The sequence below is a fragment of the Brachyhypopomus gauderio genome, unplaced genomic scaffold, assembly GCF_052324685.1.
Source record: "Brachyhypopomus gauderio isolate BG-103 unplaced genomic scaffold, BGAUD_0.2 sc143, whole genome shotgun sequence".
Taxonomy (NCBI): domain Eukaryota; kingdom Metazoa; phylum Chordata; class Actinopteri; order Gymnotiformes; family Hypopomidae; genus Brachyhypopomus; species Brachyhypopomus gauderio.
Genome location: NW_027506964.1, coordinates 305,616 through 330,808, shown reverse-complemented (window position 1 = coordinate 330,808; position 25,193 = coordinate 305,616). Strand labels below are relative to the sequence as shown.

The window sequence follows — 25,193 nt, the reverse complement described above, 5'->3', positions numbered from 1 at the left end:
AAACAAAGACATTTCATGTAACAACTAATTCTTAGCAGCATCCTTGGGCACCCCCATGCAGTTAGAATGGTACATTCGACTATGACGTTCATAGTCCACTAGGGGGTATAGTCGACTATAGTCGAATCAGCGACTATTGCAGGTCACCCCTAATTGCTATGCATATGATAGTTGTATATATCTTCTCATTCAGATTATGTCAATACTTATCCAAAAATTGAGATCTACATACAGGAAATAAAAAACTGGGTGGCATCTACTTTTCTTCTTCTAAATTCCGATAAAACTTAGGTATTCTTAGACCCAAAGCTGCCAGTAGTAATTTGTCTAAAGTTTCTCTTACCTTAGATGGTTTTTATCAACACCTAAATCTATCACAAAAAGCTTAGGTATCACTATCAGGGCCAGAACATTCAATGGCTGCAGTCCTGCTGTCAGGATTGTACTACATCCTGGTTAAATATTTAATTGATTTTAAAATTCTTCTGTTGACCTAAAAAGCGCTAAATGGTCTTTGCTCCATAATATCTGAGTGAACTCATTGCATACTATAACCCCTTTCACCTGCTGCGCTCTCAAAATGCAGCATTTCCCTTAGTTCCAAAAATTAACAAGACTACAGCCGGAGGCAGAGCCTTCACCTTTAAAGCCCCTCAGTTATGGTACAGTCTTCCAGCTCCAATCTGAGATTCTGACACAGTTCCAATCTTTAAGTCTAGTCTTAAGACTCAGCTATTTAATCAAGCCTTCAGTTAATATATTACATATGAATGTGTGGAGCTCAGATACCCCCAGTCATTGAGCATTCTGTTAATCTGAGATGTTGATGCTCTCATCCAGCCATGCGTTCACTCTAGTTTAGTGCTGGTGATTTGGTTGGGAAGCAATGGCTCATGAGAACTCTTCTCTGTGGTCACCTCCAGCACTCCCACCTCTAGTTATGCTGCTATAGATAAGCCTGCAACATTCATACTGGACTGCTCAGGCTGCATATAGAACTATAAAAATGGACTGATACTAGCTGGAGGATGGCTTCCCTTTTGAGTCTTGGTTCTCCCAAGGTTTCTTGGCCCTAGTTTGCTCATTAGGAATCTTGTCCTATGTGTAAGTAAAGCTGCTTTATGACAACAGGTGTGGTAAAAAACGATATATAAATATAATTCACAGTTGAGAAACACAGACTAGGATCTAGATTATTTTGTCAGTGGAAGCTCATTATAAATTAGCTTATTATTATCAAGTCATTCACATAGTTACAGTGCACTTAAAATGATATGGAAATTTTGGGTCTTACATTAGCACCTACTCAGTATTTTAAGGAGGTGTCAGCGACATGCTGACCCAGCTCACAGGCTGAGAACACTTCCCTTAGAGAGTGAGTCCCTCTCTTGACCTGGTTCACTGGTTCTTGGTTCCTCCATGTTCTTCCCTACTTGAGGTTCAGAACCTGTGTCATCTCTGCCATGCTTGCTATCAGCAGAGAAATGGTTTATTCCAAGGGAGATGCTGAGAGGACTTTTCCGTCTTTCTTTCTCTGTGTGCTATCTAAATACTGAATGAGCAAGGACTTTCATAGAACCTGACTAAATGGATAATTTTTTTATATGATGACTTGGTTTATAAAATATAGATAGATGTCAGCTGAATGCTACTGTGGAAACAGTTGAAATACAAATTTGCCCGAATTAAAATGTCAGACCACACTCAGAATGTGCCAGTTTGTTGTGACCTCAAAATGACAGTTCAGTGCCAAAAAAAATTGTTGGTTATTTTGGGCCTAATTACTGACTGAATGAAAAGAAGAGTTCACAGCTGTGGTTTGAGTGCTTGTTTTTTATTTATTTTTTCAATCAAAGTCAAAACCATCAAGAGTCAATTTACTGTAGCCTATATATGGACACTGGATCTATTGAAAATAACTAAAAATATAATTCAAATAAATTATGAAGTGAGAAACTGGTTAGCCCAGACCTGCTGTTTTAGCACGTATTTGTGTGGGAAACATAGGCCCCAGCTTCACGAGAAGCTCCATGTATGGGTTCCCAGGGTGGTCAGGACAGCAACGCTATTATAGCGATTTCTTCAGGACAAACACCCTGGACTATGAACCAACAAATTTAAAGAACTTTCCATGCAACAGAACAATATGGAGTATTAATCCTCAATTAGGGTACAAAAACAAAACAACCCCCTGCCCCACAAACAAATACCTCCCACAAAAGATAATTAGGTGAAGCGCTAGGGAAGTCAAGTCATCTTTATTTGGGGAAAAAAGCACAAGTTTCAGGATTTGTCAAATTCCTTTATTGATATTGCCAATATCAGCAATAAACCTTTAGTCAATAACAAAACACTAACCTAAAAAAAGTTAAGCACATCAGAAAAAACACAAATACCTTTAACTGGAGATCTGACATGTGCTTTGCAGCTCAGAGCTACTCACTTAAAAAGATAACGGATCTGATGCAGAATTATATAGAATTAACCATTCAATAGTCATTTATCCTCATTACCCACTTACAACTTTAAATAAGAGAAAGTATTACTGCCAGATGGAATGCAAACCTCTCTGATGAGGAAATTTTAAACACCATATATCATACTCAGCAATCACACTCGGTAGCTATTCTGTAATATCATGTACATGTTGAGCTCTTCACTACATCCACTCTGTGTCTCAAATCAGATTTTTTTGCAATGATGTATATTACAGACCTTAATGTGAATATGTACAGAGCTTATCAAGGAAATGTTTAAGTCCAGCTAGAAGCACATGTTTACAGCAGTACTGCAGAACAGATTTCAGTCTTGATGCAGTGTTTATTAGAATGGTGTTTGACCTAGTATAGATGTGTGGGTGATGGGACAGATTTATAGTATTGTACAGCAGGTACGGTGTGTATAGTCTCACCACAGTGCAGGTGCGGTGTGTGTAGTCTCACCACAGTGCAGGTACGGTGTGTATAGTCTCACCACAGTGCAGGTACGGTGTAGTCCCACCACAGTGCAGGTGCGGGGTACGTAGTGAGCCTACAGCACTTCAGGTTTCCACGAGCAGCCGGGCGTAGCGGTACTGTAAGGAGGAGGCGTTACGCAGGAGAACTGTGCCCCGCTGGTCTGCCGGCTGGCTGAGGAGAGTGTGCAGGAGCCCCGGCAGGCTCACCAACCCCAGAGCTTCTCCGACCCCCGTGGCCAGGGAGAAATCACCCTGCGTCACCCAGCCCAGAGTCACCCTGGAGCAGTGGGACGACACGCTGGGAAGCGGCTCGGGCCACAGTCCCCGCACCAGCCCCACAGATGAGGCACCGCAGCCAATCACGGAGCCGGTTTCAACGGTGGGGGTGGGGTCTTGAGGCTGGACAGCTCGAGGGGCAGGGCCAGCTGCTTGTTCCTTGCTGGGGGCGGGGCTACAGTCTTCCTTTGTGGCGCCAGGGCACTTCGGGGCAGGTCTGTCCCTCCTGGTCCTCTTCAGCAGGTGCTGGAGGTGGTCTCTGTGCCGGGGCTCCACGGGGCCGCTGGACCGAGGGTCTCCGCGGAGACGCTGCAGGTCTTCGGCGGTAGGGACACACAGCATGGTGTGCATGGCGGGACGGCCCTTACCCAGCACGCACACCCGCACCCACACCAGGCACCGCCCCCATTCCCTCTGCAGTGCCACGGCAACCACGGGGCTCAGCGCGGGGGCGGGGCTACCGCGGCGCACTCTCTGGGCACGTGCGGACGATGGCAGACACCAGACCGAGAGCTGCCTCAGTACCTTTCGGCTCCTGTAGAGGAAACACTGCTCTTAGCTTCAAGGTCATCAAGGTTGATGTTTTACCTGTTGTACACTTCTTAACATGTTCTGTTATCAGGGTATCTGCACATTTTTTAATCTCAAATTTAATGACTTTTAAGACCTTTTTAATACCTCTCACAAGAAAAAATAATACCAGGGTTGCCAACTTTTCAAGATCTCTTGGAGTGAGATTTGAACCTGGAGAAGGTGGCGAGTGTAAATTGTTGACGGGGGGGGTGGCGACCGTAAGTTGCTGACGGGGGGGGTGCACAACCTCGCGAAGCAACAGCACGCGGGGACCTCGCGCAGGGGCGGAGCCACCGCGATTACGTCATTGTCGGCACGCGAAACCTCGCGACGGTCGCGACGCGTCATGTATAAACAAAGCTTGAGGGGTTACGGCACATGCAGCGCCGTGCGCAGTGCCCTAGTGCCTGTACATTTAAATTGAATGGTCCAATGAAGGTAATTTAAAAATCAGGACATTTCCTCACAGGATGTGAAATACGTCCCGGGAAATACAGACGTTTGGTCGCACTACACAGTAGACAAATCATTTTTGGCACTTACAGTTAAACTGCAGTTAGCAGCGAATGACTCGATATGCATATTACTATTACGAGTGCCATCATATCGGTTGTGTTTTTTAGATTTCATATGAGAATCCAGCGCTTTAAAGCCCCATTGTACCAAGTTTGAATGTTTTTTGGCAAGTTCACATCGCGCCTCATACGAATCACTGGAAGGTTTCAGCCAGCCACAATATTTTTCATCCTCCAGCCACTTCACTGAATGGACATTTACCCATGTCTGCATCCTTGTATTGTTGTTCCCGCCGCAGCCCTCAAATAAGAAAAGCAGCTTGTTAGGCAGCTAAAGCATCGTCTGCTGTTTACACCTGTTAGGTGATGTACTACTGCCATTGGGCGGAGTATACGGCCGTTGTGGAAATGATACTTATTGTGGGATATACATCGGTAAAATAAAACAGAAAAACTGAGCAACACACTTATTTAATGCCTCCCCTCCTAAAATTCCAGACATTTTAAGACATTTTTAGACCTTGAATATGTAAAACTAAATTTAAGACATTTTAAGACTTTTTAAGGACCCGCGGGTACCCTGGTTATGAGTGTATTTTTAGGCCTCTGTTAATTTCTGGTGTTCATTTTAATTTAGGAAATGACATTACGAATCACAACTGTAAATTACATTGCCAATCATCAGTCAGAAAAGCACATTTTGACCCAATTGACCAGTCTGTCCATATATCAATATAAAAATACATTGGTATCATCAATTATCAATTTTGTTTTAACCCTTCAAATTGATATTGATTATAAAGCTTCTCTCATCAGGCAGCCCTCATACTGAATGAGTCACCAATGCAGTCCTGATCTCTCTCTCTCTCTCACACACACACACACACACACACACACACACACACACACACACACACACACACACACACACACACTACCTCAGCACGGTGAAGGCAGCGGGGGGAGCCCCGACCTCCAACCCCCCGCTGGGGCCCCCAGGCTCCGCCTCTCCCTCCATCTTAACGGGGTGGTTGTCGTGGTTGTCTCGATCTTGCTTCACGATCTCGTCCCATTCCTCCGCCAGCTGTTGCCATGGGCACCGGAAAGGAGCCAGGCTGCCGTGTTTGATGTAGTTTGTGCGTTTGGAGGGCGGACGCCTGCACGTGATCGCAGAGAAACGCAATAGCATCAACTAGCAGCTCATTACGGTATGCTGTCCGTAACACTAAGCATAGTAGGAAAACCAGCTTAGAACAGATACGAACAAGGCCACTGGGGAACGCAATGAATAAACACGCTACTTAAATTCTGAATTCATAATATTGTGGAATTTTCAGGAGAACTAGAGACGATCAAGGAGGCGTACAGCTATGAGAAACATATCACTGATCTGCAGACGATATAAAAAATCATAGCATAAAGACCCCAAGAGCTTAGCAGGTTCAATAAAACCTTGTTAATAACATGGCAAGACATCAGACAACAGCACGAGCAGGAAGCTCCTCTGAACCTCTTAAACGTCTCCAGCAGCTCGGCTGCCTGCTGTTCCTGGAAGTGGGCGCCTGCAGGGCAGTCTGGGTAATCATGGGGGAAATGGGGCACGCCTTTAAACTGGGAGTGTTTCAAACTCATCTGGAGTCCTCCCACACGGACACCACGGTACACCTGACGCACACACACAAACACACACGCACAAACACAGTCCAATCAATTAATCTTCACAAGCGTATTCTTGAACCAGCATTCTAGATGAAAATACAGAAATAAACACTTCAGTTGTAAAGGGCCTTGACTTGCAGTTCATTGTACAGCAGTTCTGCCTTGAACCAGTTTTCTTCAGTCCTGAAAGACTGAACCACACCAAGCAGAGCAGAGGCTACTGTGTGGTAAACCTTCGCAATTACAAAACAAAAGGCTACTTAGAAGATAGAGGTGATGCTGATTCAAAAGACAACAGGAAGAGGATGTGGTGTTTAATGTGCAACTTAAATGAAATATCGCCCTCTTCAGTTCAGTATCTCCCTACACCACATTCTTCCTAACTTCTATTGGTTTAATCATTCTTTAAGTGAGATTTATAGACTTTCTGCTGGACGATGAACCCCTTCTGTACACAGTGTGGGAACCTTTATTTAAAACATCCTCACAAACTTCCACCTCTTTCACTATGGCCTATAATAGGTGAGCAGTACATTTTCCTTTACTAATGAATTCCACATTAACAATGTCAAAAACTAAGTGACATGAATTTTCCATTGCAACAGATGAATACTCCCATCATAGGCCTTACACATGAACTCACTCAGTCCCGTCACAAAATCATCAAAAAACACCTTTACAAGCGTCTCCACTTGCATACAAATACCTACAACACCCAGCTAGTTACAAGAAAAAGTTATTGATATCTTAACCCAAACTGTAAGGTAAAACCACCAATCACGGAGGCAGAAGGTTGTCCCTACCAGAGGTACCCAGAAGGCCATGCCCCAGGCCTTGGGCAGCAGGAGGTCCCAGCCACAGCCCCAGCCGGGCCGGTCTTCACCCTGCTGTCTCCCCACCTGATGAACCAGCAGGATGGGCACTCGGCCTTGTGCAGGGGTCGGCAGCCTGGAGCCTGGAACCAGCAGCTCCTTCTTCATTCTGTTCAGATCCTGAGACACAGAGTCGGCCGCCACAACCCAGAGTCGGACATCAAAGCCCACCCAGAGCCAGTACAACAGAAAATCATTATGTCCTCTCAGAATTTTGGTTGTGTTCGCACAACAGATAAAAGTGGGTTAAATCCAATTTTCTGACCAATCCCACTGCACTACTACGATGCCCACAGTATCGTTTTAAGGTGACCAATGTTAGTGTGCTGTGGAGGTCAGCTACACATTCAGAACAATGATCCTGAGTGTAAAGAGAGTCCAGACTTAACGCTGGCTCTCAGAACATGGAGCTGCTGTGACAAGTGCTTTCTGATTTTGCTTGACAATTAAAGCAAAAGTCTCTTTGGATATGAGCACATGAATGCCATAAATGTAAACATTTGTATTGAAATATCACCACAAATGTTTCACAAATGTCCGTCATCTCACCATTGACCTCTAGTCTTCCCTCATTGCTGACTTCCATTCTGCAGTGTTGATTTATGACATGTTGAGTTGGACTGACAAAGACTATTTCTGATCTGGCTGTTCATACCGAGTCACATATGCACGTGTGTGTGTGTGTGTGTGTTACCTGCTCAGAGATCTTATTGTGCGTCACATTATCTCGCACAGACTGATCCCACAGAGCACTTTGAGCACAGACAGCAGGAACTCCTTTCATGCTCAGATTCATCATCTGTTCTTTGTCCACATCTAAAAACACATAAGTGCGCGCGCACACGCACACACACACACACACACACACACACACACACACACACACACGCACACACACACACACACACACACACGACCAGCCAGTATTCCTGTTGAGGCAATGTCCAAGCCATTCCACTGGTGCAATAATGACACAGGTAGAAGTGTGAGGTGCCTGTTAGACACGGTTGGTGTGCTCTACACACGAGAGAGCGAGAGTGAGGGGGGGGGGGATATGGGCCCTGCCAGGATTCGAACCTGGTTCATCTGCATGGATGAGCAGAGGCTCCCCAGGAGCTCAGGGCCAGAACCACCACGTGCTCCCCGCCCAGCACCACACGGGTGGGGCTACCAGGTCTACAGCCTACAGCTCCAACCAAAGCCCACGCGTGTAAGCAGCAGCCAGTCCAGACGCCGCTCTGCTCCTGTCAGTGTGGAGAGATCTGCGGTGTGTGTGTGTGTGTGTGTGTGTGCTAACCTTGGGAACCTTCCAGGTCAGGTGCGACTTTCCCCCTTTTCTTAGGCAGAGTCAGTCTGGGGTCATCGACCGTCATCCCCAACACACACCCTGCTGGGAGCTCGTCTGTGGAGTAAACACCTACACGCACGAGTGTGTGCGCACACATACAAACATAAAACAGAACTGCATGCTTTCATATTCTGCTGGAAAAATCATACAACTGTAAGAGCTCTATGGCTTGTGTACACGCACGATAACTAATACAGTTGTGTGCTGCGTTCTCCTGAATCCAACAGGCTACCTTCTAAACCTGACCTACTGAGGGCTCTAGCTACAAGTGTGTGGCAGAAGACGACAAGATCATTAAGAACCATGTACCTCTCAGTAAGTGGAAGATATCTGCTTGTCTGTGATGTAAAGTCATGAAGTCCTCATTCTTACACTTCTCTGGCCACCAGAAAGGAGAAGCAGCCATTTTGTTATCAATCTAAGATCAAAAATTGAAGTCATGAACAGGGAAACACAAACTGCATCTGTTAGGTAACATCAGGTCAGGCACTACTTTGAATTATTATAGCAGAGACACTCGACACGTAACATAGCACAAATGAATTCAGAAATGTTACAATAATACGATCTCCATCTCAGTAGCACATCACTTTTGTATGATGACACAAACCAGCACTGTTACATGAATGTTGATGGTGTCACACTGTAACATTAACAGGACTAATGACAGTTACGCAGGCCCAGCGCTGACGCAAATCTGACCTCAACGGCAGTGGCTGGCAGGAGTGTGTCAGTCAGTACGGAATGGGAGAGTGGACCAATCAGACGGTAGCGTACTATTTCCATTGTGAGGTCACTGTAAAGGAAGCCCATTAATTAACCCTTTGTTCTCTAAACAGATGCCAAGGACTGCAAGGAATATCCGTTTGAAAACACCAAATCTTAAACTGCTTACCTGATCACAATCTCAGAGCTGGAAGACTTCCATCTAACAGGAGTTGAGGGAGATCGAGTGCCATCACCCAGGACTTTCTTAGCGGGAGTACCGTCATTACAGTCAACTTCCCTCTTCCTCTTCTTGCCAGGGTGCTGTGGCTCAGAGGCGGGGCGTGTGGAGGTGGACGTAGAGGCGTGGCTACAGAGGTCTGCATCCGTCTGTGGCTCAGAGGCGTGGCTACCGAGGTCTGCTTCTGTCTGTGGCTCAGAGGCGTGGCTACCGAGGTCTGCTTCCGTCTGTGGCTCAGAGGCGTGGCTACCGAGGTCTGCATCCGTCTGTGGCTCAGAGGCGTGGCTACCGAGGTCTGCTTCTGTCTGTGGCTCAGAGGCGGGGCGTGTGGAGGTAGACCCAGAGGCGTGGCAATTGGGGACTGCCACAAAGCACTCACACACGGCCTGCAGCTCTAACAGAAGGTCCTGACACACAAACACACACCTTAAATTGACCGGCAATAAAGCTATGTATCTCCAAAATAACGGAACTAAATATTACTGTTAAAGGGGGCTACAATTTCTGGTGTTTCAGGGCAAAGGAACGCACCTGTTTTAATGTGGGATGAACCCAGATCCACAGCTGTCTGTGAGAGCACGGCACACTACAGGGTCTCCAGAGGAATTGAGCAGGGCCCAAGGGGTGGTGAGGGTACTGGTCAGGTCTGTACAGCATCACACGACCTTCTCTCTGCCCCGATACATGTAGCGCTCCTGCGAATGTTGGACCTGCACACAAACACACGCACACAGTTCAAATGACAGAACCATGCAACTGCAAATACTCCCTACATTATTCAACCAATTCTACTCTTTACCACTTTTCCGATGCCAAAACAGACATTTTGGTGTAGATACATAATCACGTAGAGGCAACTGTAAAACAACCGTAGCTACTACACACCCGTGTCTTTGCTCGTCAGCCTGGACAGGGCTCTCAGGAGCTTCTCCTCTGGGCCGCAGAGCTCCACACAGCAGTGGTAGGACAAGTCCTGAGACCAGAGGCCACAAGAAGAAAAACTATGAAACAAGGAGTCCATTCTCCTCCACACACACACACACACACACACGCACACACACACACACACACACACACACACACACACACACACACACACACACACACACACACACACACACCTGCAGCAGGCAGCCAGAACTCATAGCTCTGTAGCTGGCCCTGTAGCACTTGTAGGTGGGCGTGTCCCCCAGGCAGTAGCCCCACGTCTTCAGCATGTGGAAACGCTTGGCGTGCCAGATGTGGGTCTCCAGCCACTTGTTCTTCCTCTGCCTGCGGTTAAACTCCAGCAGCAAGTTGCCATGGCGACGGCGGGCACGGCGACTTTTGGTCTTCGACTGCTCCTTCTTCTCCTTCTGCCCAGCTTGTTGACTCTTCTTCAGCTGGGAAACAAGGAACAACACATCAAGCCTCCTCTCTCTCTCACACACACACAGGCTACTACAACCTGTGAGGTACATCAAAACATCTCCTTCTCTCTCACAACCACACTCACACCTCAGACTTCTCTGCCACACCCGTAACCTGTGTTCTGTGTTCCGACTCACCACACCTGTGTTTGTTTGCCAGCAATACCAGAATGCTGGGACTGGGCCAAGCTCCGTTTGCCAGACAACGTTAGGTGGGTGTGGCAAGAGATTTAGTGATTTGTCATTTAAAGTCTCCTGAGCTACCGAGTGTGCTCTGTGGATGTTTCTGGCTGTGGGGCAGAGGGCCGTACCGCTCTGTGTGCTGCCTCTCTCAGCTGACAGGGCAGTCTCCTGGGGTCGTGACTCATGGCACGACGTCGCATGTGTTTAGGGAGAGCACCAAACACGTGGCAACTCGCCGTCATCTTGGTTACGGCCCTCATCATGGCACTCACCTCCACGGCACGGGCTTTGGCAAAGACGGACGCTAAAAGCAGCAATGGCAGAAAACAGAGTCAATGCTGGATGGGGGAGAAAGACAGAATGAGGGGAGGAGGACAGAATGAGGGGAGGAGGACAGAGAGAAGAAATGAAAATGAAGAAGTATGGGGGAGGGGAAGTGCATAAAGCATTGCTAGAAATGGATCTTCAGCAAATCAGGTTATGTAGTAAAACTTAAGCTCGTTATGCAGACCCATCATTCCTACACACGTTCCACACACTCCTAAAGGACCCTCACCAGTGATGTACTTTGGCAAGGCCTGGTCGGGAGGAACTCCATCCTGACGCCCTCTCGGCCAGCCGCCGGACTGTGTGTGGCTGCCACCTGCAAATGAAACCTGTTAGAGCACAGACTGCACAGCACAGACTGCACAGCACAGGTTGCACAGCACAGGTTGCACAGCACAGGTTGCACAGCACAGGCTACACAGCACAGGCTACACAGCACAGGCTACACAGCACAGGCTGCACAGCACAGGTTACACAGCTACCCAGGACTGCATGTTTGATGCGTATAAACGATCTACACAGTAAATCTAAATATTTATTGTATTTTTGGCCATCCAACCTGCTATTCCTCCGCCGTTTCCACAATCTCGTGAAGAGGAATACATCACATTACTTGGTTGGTTCCTCATTTTCTTGTGGCGCATTCTATCTTTGGCTCCAGACATCTGCACAGTTGACATACATTAATACAGTCATCGTTTGGAAACAAAGTGTTGCTGAAATTCAGATCTACATGTCCGTGGTCCACACGTCCGTGGTCTACATGTTGTACATGTCGGTGGTCTACGTGTCCGTGGTCTACATGACGGTGGTCTACGTGTCCGTGGTCCACATGACGGTGGTCTACGTGTCCGTGGTCCACATGACGGTGGTCTACATGACCGTGGTCTACATGACGGTGGTCTACATGACGGTGGTCTACATGTCCGTGGTCTACATGACGGTGGTCTACATGTCCGTGGTCTACATGACGGTGGTCTACATGACGGTGGTCTACATGACGGTGGTCTACATGTCCGTGGTCTACATGACGGTGGTCTACATGTCCGTGGTCTACATGACGGTGGTCTACATACATGTCCGTGGTCTATATGACACACACACCGCGTGGCGTTATAATTATTCCTTTTTAATGTGTTTACTGAATACAAATCTAATTTAAATCAAATGGATTTGTACAATACTTACTTTGATAGAAGGTATAATCACATAAACTACACTAGTAGGTTGTTAATTAATCATACCGAACTCAGCACGACGAATAGCTGTAAGTAGCTAGCTAGCAACTTCCTCTCACTCCGCTGCCCAACACGTCCTAGCACTTCCGGGTTCACGGTGCTCATGGGTAATGTAGTTCCGTCACTGTGGCTCACGTAGCTAACACAAATAAATGTGCTCCAATTCATTTTTGACCGCTTCAGTAATCACGGACCATCGGTACTCATTTGTTTTAATCCTTAATATCTTACTTTATAGTCTATTTAAAACAGTGTCTATTCTAATTTATGTTCACGATATTTACGTTTTCGGACAGGAGATGGCAGTAGACCGCCATTTAACTAAAATGCGCTGTGAAACGTTTTTGCAGATAGAAATGATGTTTCAGGTGATTCAATTTATAGATTTTAAAGAAAGTAAGTAAAAGTCATTTGAGTACAGTGAAATAATAAGTATTAGTCAATTGTATAATTCTAATAACAATTAGTATAATTAATTTGATGACCAAAATGCTGTACAAAGAATAAAACTACAAGAAAAACGATGACATAATGAATTGTATAGAACAGGAGTGGCCAACCTGCGGCTCTTTGCCTGGTTTCATGGGTCTCCCCAGCCGGTCCACTCTCACCTGTTACATTAATGCACATATTATAATGTTTTTAAGGGAATGGAAGGCTCTGATCAAGGGCATGCCAAAACAGGTAACCATCTTCATATCTAATAATTAGTGCTGTCAATTCCAGGTGCCGCGATTAAAAGTCCTCACCAGGATTTTGCTCAGGCTTCCTGGATTGTGTTGATTCCACTAATTTTACCTGGATTGCTAATTAGAAAATCTAGCAAGCTTGAGCAAAATCCTGGTGAGGACTTTTAATCGCGGCACCTGAAATTGACAGCACTACTAATAATGCATTAATTAATTAATGCAATAATGCACTACTAATAAATGTAATAATATATTACATCTATAGCTCTATTTACCAACTGTTTTTCAATAATGTTTTCACCCACTAAAGGGTTATCTATCCATGTGTCTTGTTTGCTAAACATCAGGATGAGACAGGTGATGCATGCATACTGAACCACACCCCAAGTACTTATGGCAAGAATAGAAACAGACTACAGGTACGCATGCCAGTAGGGAGGGGTTAGAGGCTGTACCATGACAACAGGTTTATTTACAGTGGCTTATACTTATATATATACTTACAGTTGTGATCAAATTTATTCAACCCCCACTGAAATAAAGTGTTTTGGCCAGTTTGACATTGATTTTGATCATTTCAGTCATCTTATTTACAATTATATCAAAGAGGCACTTATAAATTAGACAAACATAACATAATATTTATGATGGAATAACCACAAATGTCTTTACTGTGCTCACATCATTATCAGTTTTATTCAACCCCCTAGTGACATTATTTTTTAGTACTTAGTACAACATCCTTTTCCAGTTATGACAGCTTTCAAGCGTGAAGCATAGCTTGACACAAGTGTCTTGCAGCGACCTATGGGTATCTTGGCCCATTCTTCATGGGCAAAAGCCTCCAGTTCAGTCACATTCTTAGGCTTGCGCACTGCAACTGCCTTCTTTAGGTCCCACCAGAGGTTCTCAATTGGATTTAAGTCTGGTGATTGCGATGGCCACTCTAGAATGTTCCAGCCTTTCATGTTCAACCATGCTCTAGTGGACTTGGATGTGTGCTTCGGATCATTGTCCTGTTGGAAGGTCCAACGTCTCCCAAGCCGCAGGTTTGTGACTGACTCCATCACATTTTCCTCCAAGATCTCCTGGTACTGAAGGGAATTCATGGTACCCTGCACACGTTGAAGCTTTCCTGTACCATTAGAAGCAAAACAGCCCCAAAGCATAATTGACCCCCCGCCATGCTTCACAGTAGGCAAGGTGTTCTTTTGTTCATAAGCCTGGTTCTTCCTTCTCCAAACATAGCGCTGGTCCATTGTCCCAAACAGTTCTAAAACAGTTCTAAACACTGTCCCAAAACCTTTGTGGCTTGTCCACATGACTTTTGGCATACTGCAGTCGACTTTTCTTGTTCTTTGGAGTCAGCAAGGGGGTGCGTCTGGGTGTTCTGGCATGGAGGTCTTCGTTATGCAGTGCGCGCCTTATTGTCTGAGCTGAAACTTCAGTGCCCACATCTGACAGGTCTTTTTTCAGTTCCTTAGCAGTCATGCGGGGATTTTTCTCCACATTACGCTTCAGGTAGCGCACAGCAGTCGCGGTCAGGATCTTCTTTCTGCCACGACCAGGTAACGTTTCCACTGTGCCCTTTAACTTGAACTTGCGAATGATACTTCCGATAGTGTCTCTTGGAATATTTAACAACTTCGCAATCTTTTTATATCCATTGCCATTCTTGTGAAGAGCAATAACCTCTTCTCTTGTCTTCTGGAACCATTCTCTTGCCTTCACCATTCTTGGAAACACACCAGTAGATGTCTAGAAGGAGCTGAGTATCACAGTCCTTTTAAATCTGCCTAATTGGTGCTTATCATGCTTGATTGCTGCTCGTTGACATCCACAGATGTTTTCAATACCTGATGGAAAACACTGGAATGAACCTCTGTTCTTAGGAGTGGTAGTCGTAAAGGGGTTGAATAATTGTGTCAATGAAGAAATCACAAAAAGGCCATTTAATACTTTATGACAAAAAAAATTGATGCTATCTTAGTTGCATTTAGTTCTTTAACAAGTCCTTGTAAGATTTCATTATGAACACAATTACAAATGTGCACTGAATTCCATAAAACCCTTCGCAGCATTGGGGGTTGAATAAATTTGATCACAACTGTATACTTATAATACTTAAATAAGTATTATATTGGCGAATTAGTAACGATTGAGCACATCTGGGACATCATGTCTCGCTTCATCCACCAACGTCACGTTGCACCACAGACTGTGCAGGAGTTGGCGGATGCTTTAGTCCAGGTCTGGGAGCAGATCCCTCAGGAGACCATCCGCCACCTCATCAGGAGCATGCCCAGGCGTTGTAGGGAGGTCATACAGGCACGTGGAGGCCACACACAATACTGAGCCTCATTTTGACTTGTTTTAAGGACATTATATCAAAGTTGGATCAGCCTGTAGTGTGTTTTTCCACTTTAATTTTGTGTGTGGCTCCAAATCCAGGCCTCCATTGGTTAATAAATTTGAATTCCATTGATGATTTTTTGTGTGATTTTGTTGTCAGCACATTCAACAAATAGTTGAAATGATAAAGGTGTTGACCAGCAGGGGGGTTTGTGTGCACATAATGCTTCGAGAAATGAACCTTTTTTTAACCAGCTCATTAGAAAGCTTCAAGGGTTCATGAGGCTTCATCTGGCCATCACTACTTTATAAAGTGGGAAAGTCTACTAAGAGTCGAGTATATTCCTCTTAGACAGTGGCATATACCACAGGACACCGGAAAGTGCCAGAGGCATGTGTAACGTCATTTCCTTTCATGCCAGAGGCATTAAAACGTCACATGCCAGTCCACAGAATGCTGCTACCCCTTCTTCATAATTGCGTGTACCATGCGCAACGTACTCTTTCCCAGCTTGTGTTAGAATCTGAAGATGAAGGATTGGTTGGCCTTTTGTCACAATATCCACTTTTTCGTGGAATGACCGTCTTGAAAATGGTGGTGTTAGCTAGCCCCCGAGATAAAAGCTCACGAGGCACTCAAACACGCAGAACTGATGTAGGAGGACCAGCGAGAATACCCTGAGCACATTGGAGCACGCCCCCACCATTCTAATTCAAAATATGATTGGTTGATTAAACTGCCAATCCATAATAAAAGATCTCTTAATGTAAAAGGCAAGGGTATGCGACAGATAAACAAGGTCCTGGGGGAGGTCCTTCCTCTGTTGTACCTAGAAACAACGGTGTGAAATATTCTGATTGGTTGATTTTTTATTTCAGCACTGAGCTTTTTTTTTTCAGCACAAGCACAAAAAGTGGATTTGAAAGCCGATTTAGAGGAAAATACTAATTATTGGTGAAGCGTTATTAACATATATTACTAGGGTGACCAGACGTCCTCTTTTTCTCGGACATGTCCTACTTTTGAGACCCAAAAAAATGTCCGGGGGGAATTGCAAAATCGTCCGGGATTTTGTTCGACTGCCTCAAACATAATACATGTACAGTCATTGTGATTAGAATTGCCTCTCCTTTCCAGGCATAATTCAAACTGTACTATACGACGCACATTGTTAACGGTAAACTTTGGTAACTCCAAGAGGCACCTCGTGAACTTCAGAGAGTCGGCCATACCATCGGCACTTCCGCATACCAACCGGAAATATCATACAATCCTTACACCAAACGAAGAAGTGACGCTTGCACCGAGGCCACTGGCACTACGGGCATGCGCAAAACACTGGCGTGAAATAGCATGCGCATGCGCAGTAGCCAACGGTAGTGATGGGAAGATGATACCTCAAGGAGTGTATGGACACACTACACAAACTGTGTTGACACTATTGACACTGTGTTGGTCACTCAATACCAGAGGTGGGACCAAGTCAGTGTTTTGCAAGTCTCAAGTAAGTCCAAGTCTTTATCCTCAAGTCCCGAGTCAAGTCTCAAGCAAAGACAGTCAAGTCAAGTCAAGTCTCGAGTCAAGACAGGCAACAGTCAAGTCAAGTCCCAAGTCTGAAACTTGGAATTTCAAGTCCTTTCGAGTCTTTTTTTTTTTTTAACCAATGTTGCAGGTATATTTTAAATGTAAATAATAGACATGTGTTCTTTTTTAAATCTGTATTCTCCTCAAATCTTGATAAAACATGTGCAACTGAAAACACGAAGTATAAAACAAATTTAAATTACACCTCTTTATTGCACAGTTCAATTTGTTAAAATTAGCTGCAAAAATATTCATACTTTAAACTACAATTTTCCAGAAATAAATATTCTGTGAAAAAGTCATAAGTAGAACTCCATGTTCAAATAAAAAGTGCTGATATTTTCACAGTACAATACAAAGAACCATAACAGCATTTTTCCCTCTCTTCTCTTATCTGGTTTCTTGGAGAACATGTGTGTCCATATGTGAGTGACACAAGACAAACAAATATAAGAACTGAACAATGAACAGGAATCAGGAATGCAACTTTAGACATTTCAGTAAACTATTCTGCATTGCATTTGCAAAAGACCAAACTGGCCAAAAGTCTGTATGTCATTTGTGCACGATGAGGCCGTAGAATGATGTCCCCATAGCTGAAAACTCGCTCCACTTTTGTCAATATTTTTTTTTCTCGACGTAGATGTCTTCAAATACACAATCCATGCTGAGATAGAACTGGATATGATGGTGACAGAGAGAGGCTCTCTTCCCTGAGTTCAGATACAGAACCCCGGGTTGCCAACTCTCACGCATTGAGCGTGAGACACATGCATTTGACTGTCTTCACACGCTCTCACGCCACACATCCGATTTCAATCAATCAATCAAATTTTATTTATATAGCGCTTTTTACAACAGTTGTTGTCACAAAGCAGCTTTACAAGTGCCGAGTCCTAGCCCCCAGTGAGCAAGCCAAGGGCGACAGTGGCAAGGAAAAACTCCCTAGTTTTTTGCATGAGGAAGAAACCTTGAGAGGAACCAAGACTCAGGAGGGGAACCCATCCTCCTCTGGCCGACACCGGTCACCATGACAACAACAACAATTTAAACAGAAAGAAATAAAGAAAAGGAAAAGATGTAGTAATGTCCATCATGGTGTAGGCTCATCCGGTCAGGCAGTAGGTGGCTGGCACTGTATGGATCGCTTGTCTCTCCTCATCTCATTTTTCCTCGAGCAGGCGGGCAGCCATGTGGAGAAAATAAAACAGGGAAAATTAGCTCTGTATGAGGACATATACAGGACAGATAAAATTAAACACATTTCAGGAGTGTGGCAACAACTCCGGCATTAAGTTAAACTATTACAGCCTAGCTAAAAAGGCAGAACCAGAAGGTAACATAGGCTTGGGGGCATTCTGAGACAATGGCATCCATCCACTGCCCTGTCAACAAACTTGAGTGACCACGAGCAGTGACAGGACGACAGCACCAGCGCCCCAGTCTACCATAAAACCCTTCGTCTATAAACCCCTGGATCTGTACATTTATCTAAGGGGGGATATTAATTATCAAACGCTAAACCAAATAGGTGGGTTTTCAACCTAGACTTAAAGATTTTGACTGTGTCAGAGTCCCGTATGCAATTTGGAAGGTTGTTCCAAAGCTGGGGGGCGTTATAAGGAAAGGCTCTTCCCCCGTATTGATTTTAAAATTCTATTATTAACATATAAAGCACTGCACGGGCTTGCTCCTGAATACCTCCAGGAACTTATTTCCTACTATGAACCCCCACGTCCACTAAGATCACAGAGTGCTGGTCTTTTATTAGTTCCACAAATGAATGAGGTAACAGTAGGGGGAAGAGCCTTTTCTTATAAGGCCCCCCAGATTTCTCACGCCGAAAAAAAAAATCTAGTTTATTTACCTCTGATCCTTATCTATGATTCAATGAGTTACAAGTTCGCTCTGGCAACAACCACTGGCGATCGATCGCGATATAATACTTAATTTGTGTCCATTTTACACCCCGCCCGGTAACAATTCACGTTGTGACTCGAGTCCCCACCTCTGGTCTATACCTTTTAGATATGAAAAGGATTCTGCTGTCCATTTGGAAGAACTTGATGTGGACTCAAGCAGTAGGTGAAAAGAAAACTCTACATGACCAAACAGAATCTTACAGAATATTGCACACTAGTGTCACACCAATTACTGTTTAATGCAGACAATTTATTATGTACACATGTTGTATTCAATGTGTCTTTGATTACCTTCATCTTCTAATGCTTGTTCTGTCCTCTGCTGTTCCGTTCGAGTTGTGCTTAAAAGGTATAGGTAGAAAAATGAAAAAGACCAAGTCAGCCAAAACTCATAAAGAGTGAAAAATATAAAATGTCATTGCATAAATCATGATTCAGTAATGAAAATATTGGTGTCCTGCATGACACTCTCTTCAATGTCTATACCTTTTAGATATGAAAAAGATTCTGCTGTCCATTTGAAAGAACCTGATGTGGACTTAAACAGTAGGTGAAAAGAAAACTCTACATGACCAAACAGAATCTTACAGAATATTGCACACTAGTGTCACACCAATTACTGTTTAATGCTGACAATTTATTATGTACACATGTTGTATTCAATGTGTCTTTGATTACCTTCATCTTCTACTGCTTGTTCTGTCTTCTGCTGTTCTGTTCGAGTTGTGCTCAAAAGGTATGGGTGGAAAAATGAAAAAGACCAAGTCAGCCAAAACTCATAAAGAGTGAAAAATATAAAAAAGTCATTGCATCAATCATGATTCAGTAATAAAAATGTTGGTGTCCTGTATCAACCTCTCTTCAATGTCTTTACCTTTTAGATATGAAAGGATTCTGCTGTCCATTTGGAAAAACCTGATGTGGACTCAAGCAGTAGGTGAAAAGAAAACTCTACATGACCAAACAGAATCTTACAGAATATTGCACAGTAGTGTCACACCAATTACTGTTTAATGCTGACAATTTATTATGTACACATGTTGTATTCAATGTGTCTTTGATTACCTTCATCTTCTAATGCTTGTTCTGTCCTCTGCTGTTCCGTTCGAGTTGTGCTCAAAAGGTATGGGTGGAAAAATGAAAAAGACCAAGTCAGACAAAACTCATAAAGAGTGAAAAATATAAAATGTCATTGCATCAATCATGATTCAGTAATAAAAATGTTGGTGTCCTGTATCGAATTCTCTTCAATGTCTTTACCTTTTACATATGAAAAGGATTCTGCTGTCCATTTGGAAGAACCTGATGTGGACTCAAGCAGTAGGTGAAAAGAAAACTCTACATGACCAAACAGAATCTTACAGAATACAGGTGCTGGTCTTTTATTAGTTCCACAAATTAATAAGGTAACAGTAGGGGGAAGAGCCTTTTCTTATAAGGCCCCCCAGATTTCTCACGCCGAAAAAAAAAATCTAGTTTATTTACCTCTGATCCTTATCTATGATTCAATGAGTTACTAGTTCGCTCTGGCACCAACCACTGGCGATCGATCGATCGCGATATAATACTTAATTTGTGTCCATTTTACACCCCGCCCGGTAACAATTCACGTTCGCTGACCCCCCCATTTGATTGGTTGTGCTGCAGCTCATGCACACACACATACACACACACACAACGTACAGAGTGTGGAAAAGCAGAGGACCGGTCTGCGTCAGAAGGACGGAAATGAAATTAATGGGGTGCACTTTATAAATATTAATATGCGTTTTAAAATTTAGATTTGGGGTAAAAAAATCAAGTCTTTGCAAGTAAACAGGTTCAAGTCCAATTCAAGTCCCAAGTTATTGGTGTAAAAGTCCAAGTCAAGTCTAAGTCTCTGAATATTTTTTCAAGTCAGGTCAAAAGTCTTAATATTAATGACTCGAGTCTGACTCGAGTCCAAGTCATGTGACTCGAGTCCCCACCTCTGATGGCAACTAAAAATATGCCCTGTTGGCTATCAGCAGTGTTGGGTAAGTTACTTTTAAAAAGTAATCCGTTACAGTTACAAGTTACCTTGTTTAAAATGTAATTGTAGTGTAACTTTTCTGATTACTTTTGAAAAGTAATGTAACTAATTACTTTTGGATTACATTTTGATTACTTTAGGGTTTAAATGAGTATTGACGCATGATCAACATTTAATTTTTGAGAACTGACAGTGTGAACCTTAAAAGAGTACTAAGCTGAGAGAGAATTGCTGACAGGCAATCACAGGAGGTCCACAAGAAGAGATGCCTGCACCAGGCATGTAAGATCAGACTACTGTCATCGGGCCATGCTCTTTTCTGCTCCTCCCCCAGGCTCTACCATTTTCACAGTTTGCGGACTAACACAAGCAGGTTCAGAAACCACTTCTTTCCCACAGCGGTCACCTTATTGAACTCTTCCCAAAGACCATTCTTTCCTTCCCCTCTATCCATACCTTACCATCCATACAAAATCTGTACAGTGTTCCTCTTCAATTCACATCTGTATAGCCCTATCTACAGTGGTATAGGATAATCTGTATGATTCCATCTGTATTTATCACATTTATTTATGCCATGCTATTTTTCTTTGCCCTGTGCATTGTACTGCCATAACTACATTACACACACATGCATTTCCCTAGGTAATTTATCTACTCTGCACATATCTATTAACCATCTTTACTTACACTAGCTGTAACTAACTGCATTGTATCTCTAAATACTGCATTCTATACAATCTGCACGTGTTGCACTTGATTAGATACCAAACTGCATTTCATTACTTCATACAAATTTAATTCAAATGTATTGCTTGTCGAACGGTAGGTCTAAGATAGGTCCAATGATAGCCTACCAATTGGGTAGGCTAGGTCGTGTCATAGACATCGACAAACGTTTTTCCAACACCAAACAGTAATAAATATTCATTTGATACCGTCTGTCATTGTCTCTAATAGTCATGTATGATTCCAGCGAATACCTGTTTAGGACTTTAAACAGCTAATTTGGTTAGCCTGTAAATCAAGCTAGCATGCTAAAGAACAAACACATTCAAGTGAATGGTAGTAGCTAGCCTAGCAGGTAGCTAACTGTGGAAACCACAGTGTGACGGTCAGCATACCTTGCTGTTAGCTCGCTTACAACCTCAATAGTGGTTGCCTTCTGATCGGAAATAAACCTCCAAACTCCGAAATTTACACAAAGGCTTGGCATAATCACAAATAGTTGCCGATGGTGGCACATGGTTCACATTTATTGACAACACGAAAACAAAACAAACGCTTCTTAAATGTCCAGTGCTTGAAGGCGTCTGTCATTGCTGCTTGAGCTGAAACTGAACCGCGCGTTTGCAAGCGGGAAACAAGCGGCAAACGGCGATGTAGGGCGCAAAGCAATAAAAATATCATTAAATATTTCGCAAAGGTTTTTGTTTATATTTTTAAAATGTAACTAAAATTATAAGATATACATGAACGAAATCATTTAACTGAATTCATGAAGTCATTTAACTGTTCATGATGCCGAAATGAACTTGATATTCATTCGATAATTTACATACATGTTATGATAATATGTATATATATTCAGATTGAGGAGAAAAAATAACGTTGATACATGGCAACTAAAAATAGGCCCTGTTGGCTATCAGGCACCGGTCAGATCAGCACTGGGCTTTTTTTTTTTTTTTTTTGTTTTTTTTTGTTTTTGTCTTTTTTTCGTTTTTTTGGTATACCTTTTTTTGTTACACTTAACCTAGCGTGGGGTTCGAACCCGGGTCTTGCTGACCCAAGTGCTTCAATGACCAGTGCCCTACCCATTAGGCCAACATAGGGCCGCTTACGGATCAAAATTCATAATATACAAAGTTAAAATACACGACATATGCGCATGCGCATTGCGATTACGACGTCACCGCATCAACGGACAAACTTCTCAAAAAAGCTTATATTTCAAGCACAAAGTGGACTTTTGCTTTCTTTCCAGTGTATTTCATCTATAGTTATATTTTGAAACGGTTTATGGGATTAAATTATTAACTTCATCAAGCGTTTTAACCATTGATCTGTAATATAGATCAATGGTTTTAACAACCCACTTTGAATTAACCTTCATTTTATAATTACCCCAGGCGTTTATTTGGATTGAAACATTATTCCCATGAACAGCACACTTTTGGATTCTGGAGGGCACAGTTCGTACATAAAACATCCAGGCATCACCTGCTCAGTTTTTAATTGTAATTAAATTGTGATTTCTGGGACATTGGGACATTAGGATATCCGGCACATTTCAAATTCTGTGCATTGACATAATGTCATGAGATGGACTGAACAGCTTTTGTATAGTGGAAAGGTGATTTTGATATACACGAAGGAAGTCATTTAAATAAAGTCATGAAGTCATTTAACTGTCCAAGGTGCTGAAATGAACTTGATATTCATTGGATATTTTACGTATATATTATAAATAATGCATAGTTCGATTTTTCAGATTGAACAAAAAAAAAAAAAAAACCAGTAGTGGCAACTAAAAATGTGCCCTGTTGGCTATCAGGCACCGGTGAGGTGGGCACTGGGTATTGATCTATTGGCCCTTGTGATCCTCCTGTAACTGAGCCCGTCATTCTCATCACTGTCATTAAGAAACCTAGCGCAGCGCGTTTCCTCTCGGCTCCCTGATCCAGGGCCTCCACGCTCAATATCATTATTGAAGTTATGGGGTCACACACCCGGTGGCGGATTTGAACTCTCGTCGTTCTGCGTGACTGACCAGTGCGCTACCCATTACGCCAAGAACGGGCAAGGTCAAAGGTCAAAAATTCATAATATACAAAGATAAAATATTCGAAACGTGCGCATGCGCATTGCGATTATGCCGTGACACCGCACCAACGGATAAACCTCTCAAAGAAGCCTATGTTTCAAGCACAAAGTGGACTTTTGCTTTCTTTCCATTTTATTTCACCTATAGTTATAGTTTGAAACGATTTATCGTATTAAATTACTAATTTCATCAGGCGTTTTAAGAACCCACCTTGAATTAACCTTCATTTTATGATTACTTTCATTCCATAAACCCCAGGCGCTTATTTGGATTGAAACATTAGTCCCATGACCAACACACTTTTGTATTCACACTTTTTGTAGTTTTTAAAACAGACTATTCATATATAAGGCCACTGGAAACATGTCAGCACCGGCTAAGTCTCTTTATTAAGAGCTGAGCAGATCTCTCCAAAAGCCGCCGGGCGCAGTGGCGCGTACCTGTAATCCACGTTACTTGGAGGCTGAGCTTGGAGGAGCTTGTGAGTTCGGGGCTTCTGGGCTGCACCGCGCTGTGTTGATCGGTTGTCCGCACTAAGCTCGCTGTCGATATGGTGTCCCTGAGGGAGCTTCGGGCCACCAGGTCGGAAACAGAGCAGGTCAAAGCCCCCTTACCGATCAGTAGTGGGAGCGCATCTGAGAACAGACGCTGTAGCGCAGCCCGAGCGATAAAGTGTGACCGAACCTTTTACAGCGCACCTGTCTGACTTTTGTGCTGGAACCTGCTTGACTGATTTTATGTCTAAAACTCATCTCAACGTGTTTGATTAGCTCGTTAATTTAGCATCAGAATTAAAGTGATAATTTCGTGCCAAATCCGAGGCTAACAAAAACTGTTTGGATTTTAACTGGCAGATTACGAGCAAAATGAGTTAACCACAACAGCAATGAACTCATTTTATTGCCTTGTAAAGCATATAAAATTAATAATTGTTGTGATTTCTGGAACATTCCAAATTCGGCACGTTGATAATGCGATAGGATTCAGTGCAATGTTGATATTGATATACATGAACGAAATCATTTAACTGAATTCATGAAGTCATTTAACTGTCCATGATGCCGAAATGAACTTGATATTCATTCGATAATTTACATACATGTTATGATAATATGTATATATAACAGTGGCGTGCACACATAGACATCAGGTGGTGCTAAAGCACCACCAACTCTGCCCTTTATCAACGAAAGTGCCCTTTTGAAACTTCGTTTTTTTTTTTTTTTTTGTTTTTTTTTTATTATTATCATTTTACTGAGGTCGGTTTGAAATGATCTTTTGAAAACCTGAGCGATTAAAAACAATGCCCTGAAATGAGCCACCACCTCACACACCCGACCTCTCTCTTCCTTTAACACCAGATGCGCTGCAGCAGTTCAGTTCAGCGAGTGGAAGGAAGCGTCTTCAGCACAGCACACACGCTCACAGATAGACTTCTTCTCCCGTCCCCACCAGCCAGGTCACATACACATCAAGTCAAATCGTACCGTTTGCCCTCTAAGCCC

The 25,193-nt window shown here is 43.4% G+C and overlaps 1 protein-coding gene across 1 annotated transcript; it reads right to left on the bottom strand.

The window, feature by feature from the left end:
* Positions 1 to 1,882: 1,882 nt before the first annotated feature.
* Positions 1,883 to 12,370, bottom strand: LOC143500371 (ribonucleases P/MRP protein subunit POP1-like). The gene is made up of 16 exons (XM_076994485.1): positions 12,253 to 12,370; positions 11,624 to 11,729; positions 11,294 to 11,380; positions 10,866 to 11,041; positions 10,267 to 10,527; positions 10,031 to 10,118; positions 9,677 to 9,855; positions 9,095 to 9,552; positions 8,902 to 8,995; positions 8,509 to 8,617; positions 8,149 to 8,268; positions 7,546 to 7,667; positions 6,783 to 6,971; positions 5,831 to 5,985; positions 5,259 to 5,477; positions 1,883 to 3,767 (listed from the first exon to the last, which is right to left on the bottom strand). The coding sequence occupies exons 2-16, from the start codon at positions 11,727 to 11,729 to the stop codon at positions 3,041 to 3,043; spliced, it is 3,090 nt and encodes a 1,029-aa protein (XP_076850600.1). The 5' UTR covers positions 12,253 to 12,370; the 3' UTR covers positions 1,883 to 3,040.
* Positions 12,371 to 25,193: the final 12,823 nt, after the last annotated feature.